The sequence below is a fragment of the Aotus nancymaae genome, unplaced genomic scaffold (assembly GCF_030222135.1).
Source record: "Aotus nancymaae isolate 86718 unplaced genomic scaffold, 86718_ANA_hifiasm-v0.15.2.pri h1tg000019l, whole genome shotgun sequence".
Lineage (NCBI taxonomy): Eukaryota > Metazoa > Chordata > Mammalia > Primates > Aotidae > Aotus > Aotus nancymaae.
In genome coordinates this window covers 48,897,657-48,906,012 of record NW_026988431.1, presented here as the reverse complement: position 1 = coordinate 48,906,012, position 8,356 = coordinate 48,897,657, and the positions used below count along the sequence as shown (strand labels likewise).

The 8,356-nt window shown below is 38.3% G+C and overlaps 1 protein-coding gene across 1 annotated transcript in view; it reads right to left on the bottom strand.

Annotated features, from left to right (window-relative positions):
• Nucleotides 1-520: 520 nt before the first annotated feature.
• GMPS (guanine monophosphate synthase) overlaps nt 521-8,356 on the bottom strand; it is a 67,199-nt gene continuing 59,363 nt past the window's right edge. Inside the window, exons 13-16 of the mRNA XM_012447351.2 lie at nt 7,689-7,804; nt 3,810-3,940; nt 2,073-2,245; nt 521-643 (exon numbers count right to left, since the gene is read on the bottom strand). Of these exons, the coding sequence (XP_012302774.1) occupies nt 542-643; nt 2,073-2,245; nt 3,810-3,940; nt 7,689-7,804 (522 nt within the window). The 3' untranslated portion in view covers nt 521-541. The remainder of the gene's footprint in view (nt 644-2,072; nt 2,246-3,809; nt 3,941-7,688; nt 7,805-8,356) is intronic.

Here is an 8,356-nt window from a genome sequence, read left to right as displayed (position 1 = left end):
TTTACAGCCTCAGTGTCCTTCAAAAGTGGCTGGAATAGCCCACCTATACCTTTATCTGATATGTTCATCTCTCACCCATTGGAGAAATAAGATTACTAACAGAAAAAATTGATTCTCCAAAAGGAATATAAACACAGTAAGTAACACTGGTAAATAATGGGTGTTTCTAACAGTTCTTAGAAACTGGCAAGGAGACAGATGCCTATTACTACCCCCAAACTCACTCACCTTCATACATCTTCACAGAGACATCAATAGCAACAGTGACTTTATACATAAAGAATAAGTGAGGCAAAGGCAAAAGCAGTATCAATCTGTCTGAGTGTAGCCAATGGTGCTTTGATTATTTACCCGTACAAACTCTTCAGTCCCTTTTGGTTATCCCCAACTCAGCTCTTAAGCCGTAGATTTTTGCTGTAGAGAACTCAGATGTGATGTAGCTGGCTCCAGTAACTCTTTTCACAGTACTGCATGTCAATAATGGGAATGATTTCTAATCAATTTAAACTGCACACGGTACTTTAATAGAACAAGAAGTTTATTACTCCCACTCAGTAGTTCCTGGGGGCTTTGACGTTAAGTCATACATAATTCGAGAAATACCAGGAATCTTCTTAATCTCAGTGACCATCTTTAACACCACCTGTTATTTAAAAAAAAAAGATTATATAGAAGAGCCAGCATCCACTGCATGTCCAACAGTCCTAGAGGGCTTACATTTATAATTTAAAATTAAAATTTGACTATTTTCACTATAGTCCTCCATGTGTATGGGATGGTTTCTGATTAATCTTACATAATGAATCTACTCCACTCTGCAGGGATAGGTTTAAGTTAAAGCTAATAAGGTTTAAAATATTAGTAACTTAAACTCAGTACTACTCAAAGTGTGATCCACAAACAGGTGCTAGTCTGCAAGTTGTGTTTGTGACTGACCCACAAGTGCTTAAGAACATATAGCAATTTGACATTGCTGTGGAATCCAAGCATGTGATTTTATGTGTTTAACCCAATGCTCTGCAAATTATCTGTGGCTTAAACATAAAACTCTAATGGCCATGAAGGTGGCACAGAGTACACTTTAATAATAATTATCAAGTACCTAAGAGGAGAAGATAGCCTGCTCACTTGTCAAATTTGGCAAATTTGAGCCTATGAGAAAACTGACTCTAAGCCACATTCCCCAACCCAGCTACCTGACTATAACCACAGCCTCAAATCAGTGCACTGGAGGCAGTGGCCCAACTAATACAGTCTCACTTTGATTTTCACTAGCTATTATGCAAGTAGCTCCTTTGGAATGTTCTGGTAGAGACAAAGAAGGATCAAAAATTGAGTTGGAATTAGTAGTAGGCAGAATATTTAGGCAATTCTTGGGTGTCTGGCCATAAAGCTATGAAATTGCATCCTTATTTCTAACAAACTCTTCTTCACTCCTAGAGTTTTCTTCTTTATTTGGGGAATACTATTTGTAAAGTAGAAATTGACAGAATCAGATAAAATTATAGATTAAACTGATTACTTTCTATATAGTAATCAAACATTTGGAGAGCATATGAAATTTATCTGTACTAGTGTATTAATCAAATATGTGAAAATTTAAAGAAAAAAAAAGAAAAAGGGCCTATCTTATGAACAGAAAACCAACATCAGAAATACAACACTGGCGGCCGGGCGCAGTGGCTCACGCCTGTAATCCCAGCACTTTGGGAGGCCGAGGCGGGTGGATCACGAGGTCAAGAGATCAAGACCATCCTGGTCAACATGGTGAAGCACCGTCTCTACTAAAAATACACAAAATTAGCTGGGCATGGTGATGCGTGCCTGTAATCCCAGCTACTCAGGAGGCTGAGGCATGAGAATTGCCTGAACCCAGGAGGCAGAGGTTGCGGTGAGCCGGGATCGCGCCATTGCACTCCAGCCTGGGTAACGAGCGAAACTCTGTCCCCTCCCAAAAAAAAAAAAAAAAAAAAAAAAAAAGAAATACAACACCTGCATAGCCTATTCCATTCACCATATTATAAAATTAAGAGGTACTGAGAATGTGCATTAGAAAAAAATATATGAATTACCTCTACAGGGATCTCATTGCCAGGTGTTGCAGGTATACCAGTCATGAAGTCACTAGTAATAAAGGTTCGAATAACTACAGATCTCTGGCATGAAGGCTGCTTTTGAAGTGGGTCCCGATCAAAATGTAATGGTGTCAAAATCACCGGCATCTGGCTGATTTTCCCAGCATACCCTAGAGAAAGGTACAGAACCAATCACCACACCATAGAAAAGCACTCTAACTCAGTTTAATTAAATCCTCTCAGACAGTATCTGAAATCACATATACACACACAGCACAGTTAAGACTGTCATCATGCATTGATTTTGGCTACTCCCACGGCATTTTAAGTGGACTCAACCACAAATGCAAAAAAAAAAAAAAAAAAAAACAATTTGATCACATCAGTGATGTTTCACTGATGTACTATAAAGAGAAAGAGTCAATTCTCATCATTCTTGGTTATAATTTGCAGTTGCAAACAACGAACTAGCAAATACTGAATCATTTCTCCCAGGGGAAATGGAGGGTTAGATTCCTGCAAGCTTCTGGCTGCAATATTTTTATCAACTGATTAATATGTAACCTTGTTTTATGTGTTTTTCTGACTTAAGACACTCTATTTAATATTTAATATATTCATTAACACTGAATTTACAATCAACAGCTCTTTAACTCATGCCTGAATGAAGCTTATCTAACATAGATTTTCTCTGTAAAGTACATCACAGCATTCCTGTGCTTAGGAACCCAGACAGCATTTCAACACTGTACTTGAAATCCATTTTAAACAGAAACAAAAGGCATAAAAATGGAAAAGATAAAGCATCAAGGAGACCAAGAAAAAGACACTTGTTCACATTATGAAAGCTGAAACAAAAAGGCAGAGCTTCACCTTGTTTGTTCAAACTCAGCTGGGAACATCTAAGTCTGGATATTCAAATTTTCTGCTGCTCTGTGCACGTCCACAAATGGTCACAAAGGTGAATATATTTTATTTAGAAGTAGCATTATCGGCAAGGCATGGTGGCTCATGCCTGTAATGCCAGTACTTTGGGAGACCCAGGAGGGTGGATCACCTGAGGTCAGGAGTTCAAGACCAGCCTGGCAAAACCCCGTCTCTACTAAAAATACAAAAATTAGCCAGGTGTGGTGGCAGGTGCCTCTAATTCCAGCTACTCAGGAAGCTGAAGCAAGAGAATCACTTGAACTGGGAGGTGGAGGTTGCAGTGAGCCAAGATAGTGCCACTGCACTCCAGCCTGGGTGATAGAGCGAGACAGACTCCATCTCAAATAAAAAAGAAACAACATCATAGAATATTCAGAGATTTAAATAATAAAAACAAAGGCTGGACAAGATGTCTCACTCCTGTAATCCCAGCACTTTAAGAGGCCAAGGCAGAGGAGATCGGGAGTTCCAGACCAGCCTAACCAACATGGAGAAACCCCATCTTTACTAAAAATACAAAAATTAGCCAGGCATGGTGGTGCATGCCTATAATCCCAGCTACTCAGGAGGCTGAGGTAGGAGAATCGCTTGAAACCCAGAGGCGGAGGTTGTGGTGAGCCAAGATTGTGCCATTGCACTCTAGCCAGGGCAACAAGAGCAAAACTCTGTCTCTAAATAAATAAATAAATAAATAGATAGATAAATAAGCAAGCATCTAAAAAGCAAAAGCCACATCCTCCTACTCTTAATGTCAAGCTTCCAAAAACTAGTTTCAGAAGGTAGTGATCGAAAACATGAGCAACTTACCAGACTCCCTGAGAATGTTATGGGCCTCAAAATCAGCTTGGCGTAAAGTACTGAGCACACCTGTTGTCAAGAAAGTGGGAGTAACATCTGTAGGAGGTTCTTTAACTGGTGGGCCAAATATATAAACAACTCTAGAAAGGAAGAGGTAAAATTATAGTGCAATTACATTTTAAATGTAGAAATTACATTTTAGTGTGAGAAGCAAGACACATAGAACAGTAACATTCTTTCCATTTCCCACTTAGTTTGAGGTCCTTCTCCTGCCCACTTCAAATCCCCAAATGGATAGTACAGGACGTAAGATTATAGGAATGTCTGTGTTCTATGTGCTTTCCTCAAAGTGTGTTCTCTGGAATATTCTCAGAATATGCAAAGATATAAGTGATTATTATGACTCTCTTTTCACTTAATGTACTGGGTTGAAGAGTGTTCCCAAAATTTCATGTCCACCCAGAATCTCTGGGGAGAAAAAGGGCCTTTGCAGATGTAATCAAGTAAGATAAAATAACACTGGATTAGATGGGCTCTAATCCAATGACTGGTAACCTTCCAAGTACCAAGAAACTTGGATACATAGACACACACAGAGGAATGAGGGTCATGTGAACACAAAGACAGACTGGATTATGCTGCCACAAGCCAAGGATTGTCAGCAGCCACCAGATAGTAGAAAGAAGCAAGGAAGGATCCTTCCCTTGAGTCTTCAGAGAGAATATGACCCTGCCAACACTGAATTCAGACTTCTGGCCTCCTAAACTGTTAGAGAATAAATGTCTGTTGTTGTAAGCCTTCCAGTTTGTGGTAATTTGTTATGGGTAGTCCTAGGAAACAAATACACAGTTAAAATTTAAAAATGAGTGTCATTATGCCAAGACTTCAGAAACTAGTAATATACTATACTAAGATACACTGGAAATCTCCAAGAGGAAACTACAGTGAATTTCCCAAAATTAGTTGATTATCCATCTTCTTTTCTCTACTTGAGAAACAATTATCCTAGAGAGATTCGCATTTGCACTTCATTAAAAAGGCCATTGAAATAGGATTTCGTATCCTACTTTCTTCCAAAAAAAAAAATGATTCATTACTGTTTTATATAAATGTCTGAAAGACATTAAGATACAATGCAAATATCGTCATGTTAACGAGAGTACAGTTTAGAACATAACTTAAGAAAATTAGAATCAGACAATTTTAACAACTTGAAGTGTTATGTTTTGGTTTGAAGGGATCTGTTTCACAATCTTCACCCAGAAAACAAAAGGGAATCAGGGTAGAGATATGAGTGCCACTTAGCTAATTCTCCCTACTCTAACTCCAGTCAGTAGATGGTTATTGCTTTTCATTAGTCCTGTTTTTAGCAAAGAAAATAAATCTCCCTGGCAACTATCATGATAAAGTTTCGATTTTTTTTCCCTTTTTTCTTAATGTATACTTAGGTAAAACACACAAAAGAAAACCGTATTAGCACAAAACCACCAATACCACCAATTACTTTATTGTCTCCTTCCAAACACTACAACAGAAGCAAAGTTTTTTTCCCATGCACAGACAGTAAGCTATACTTTTTCTAAACAATATAGTTCCTACAGCTCATAAAAGATACTTAGAGGACAAAGTTAAGAGAATGCCATGAACTTGCTCTTTTCACCTTCTCATTTCTTACAAACAAGAGTAATCACTAGAATTTACTGGGACAGGTATTCACCCACACTGCATATGACAGTAAAACTGGAACAGTCCCTCCCTGTACAAAGATTGCCTCATCCAAATTAGCGGAAAAAACCGGCAATATTTTTCTTCCATTTTTGGAACTGGCAAAGAAATATAAAGTTCACCAAAATTCTTTTAAGAGCTTGCTGGGTTCCTATTTTCAAATCTAGTTTTTTGTTGGCTGGTCATAAGGCTTTTTATTTTTTTCTTTTTTGGGAAGGGAGGAAGGAGGATGGCAGAAGAGACAAATAGGGAAAACAGAGAGAAACTAGAATATACAAATAAAGTTTAAACAAGGATGTGTGCCCTTTGGCAAAAGAAAAAGGAGATAAAACTGTAAGAATGCTGTGAATGAAGAAATATACTAATTATATAGTAAAAGCAGTGGAGTTAAATTTAGGGAAATTTTCTGTGTGATATGCGAAATTTATATAGCATTCTTCAGAAGACAAATTATGAGCCACTGTTCTAACCAAGACAATTATCTCCACTCAAAACAGGCAATTACAAATTTATCATTATTGAATTTTTTTTTTTTTTTTTGAGAAAGGGTCTCACTCTGTTGCCCAGGCTGGAATGCAGTAGCACGATATTGGCTCACTGCAACCTCCACCTCCCAGACTCACTCGATCCTCCCACCTCACCCTCCCAAGTAACTGGGACTACGGGCACATATCACCATGCCCAGCTAATTTTTGCATTTTTTGCAGAGATGGAGTTTCACCATGTTGCCCAGGCTGGTCTCAAACTCCTGGGCTCAAGTGATCCATTTGCCTTGGCCTCCCAAAGTGGTAGGAATACAACATGAGCCACCATGCCTGGCCCCCATTATTGAAGATATTAATAACTCTATTTTTCAGCATATTAAATATGCTTCTATAAGTGGGGGTCTTCAGTTCATTTGAGTAAGCCTTTGAATGAGCATGTTTCCATCAGTAAAAATGTGGCTTTCCTATAACTCCTTATTCTCTAACTATATAGACTCTGCTAGGTTAACATTAAAAGGTAAACTTCTAATTTCTGCAGCAATTTGAGTAAAATGAAACCTCAAGTAATTCTTTTTGATGGTTAACTGCCTAACACCCATGAAGAAAAGTGAAGAGTGTGAATAACTGTGAAATAAGAACATTTAATTAGCAATCTAGTACAAAGTAAGTGAATTTTTGAACTATATAGGTATGAAGCAATTATTAGAAATAGATTATAAATCAGCTGTTGATATAGCCAGTGTAGGACACTGACATGTAAATTAAAGAAAAATTAATCTAAAATGTAAATTATATATTTAAATGTAACTATTTTAATGCTATTTGGCACATGCCTATTTCTTTTCTTTGATTTTTCCTTAGGGTTACTACTAAATTAACCAAGTCTTCATTTTTGTTTTGGGGGGTTGTTTGTTTTGTAGGGGTGGGTGTGTGTGTGTGTGTGTGTGTGTGTGTGTGTGTGTGTGTGTGTGTGTGTGTTATGCACTCTATTTGTAATTCTGTAACCTGGACATACTTTTTTCAATCCTTCTGGAATAAAACATATTATCACAAAACCAATAGCTAATATAAGCCACTAATTTAGAAGATATGTTTTACAGCTGCCTTTAGTATTTTACACTAAAAATAAAAATCTTTCTCCTTTAAATTTTTTTAGGCTGGGCATGGTGTCTCATGCCTGTAATCCCAGCACTTTGGGAGGCCAAGGTGGGCAGATCACGAGGTCAAGAGATGAGACCATCCTGGCCAACATGATGAAACTCCATCTCTACTAAAAATACAAAACTTAGTTGGATGTGGTGGCATGCACCTGTAGTCCCAGCTTCTTGGGAGGCTGAGGCAGGAGAATCACCTGAATCCAGGAGGCACAGGTTGCGGTGAGCCAAGATGTCCACTGCCCTCCAGCCTGGCAACAGAGTGAGACTCCATCTCAAAAAAAATAGTAATTTTTTCACAGATGATTACATGGTGATGAAGCATCAGAACACAAGATAATATTAAATATCTACTTAACTGTGACCTATGCGCATATTTGAATTACAAACACAGCCATTTACTCTTATCTACATCACCTGCCTATATCTACACTTGAGCCTTTTGGTCTTTCATTAATGGAAAGCCCTTAAGAAATGCATCCTTCCATTACACATGCCCCTGCACTGGCTCCTGTGGAACACACCTGTTAACGTTGTGACACATGCGAGGTATAAGCCTAGCCAGAAAAATAAGAGATTCCCAGTCAGGTTCATCTTTACTGGAGATTCCACACACGTAACTGTAGGAACGACAGTCACCCTGGAAACAAAAATATAATCAATAATTTTTCATAATAAAAAGATGCATTGGTTCAATTTGAGAAAGCTGTTTTTTTTAAAAAAAAAAAAAAGAAGCAAAGGAAAGGGAAAGGGGCAAGGGAAAAGAAAAGGAAAAGGAAAGGAAAGGAAAGGAAGCATTGAAAAATATCTTATACACGGTGACACTAATTTTTTTTTTTTGAGACAGAGTTTGCTCTTGTTGCCCAGGCTGGGGTGCAATGGCACAATCTCGGCTCACCGCAACCTCTGCCTCCCAGGTTTCAGTGATTCTCCTGCCTCAGATTCCCAAGTAGCTGAGATTACAGGCATGCGCCACCACGCTCAGCTAATTTTGTATTTTTAGTAGAGACAGGGTTTCTCCATTTTGGCCAGGCTGGTCTCAAACTCCTGACCTTAGGTGATCTGCCTGCCTTGGCCTCCCAAAGTGCTGGGATTACAGGCGTGAGCCTCCATGCCCAGCCGGTGACACTATTAATAGTAATTTTTGTTTGTTTTTTGAATAAGAACATATTATTTGAATGGTATTATTTGA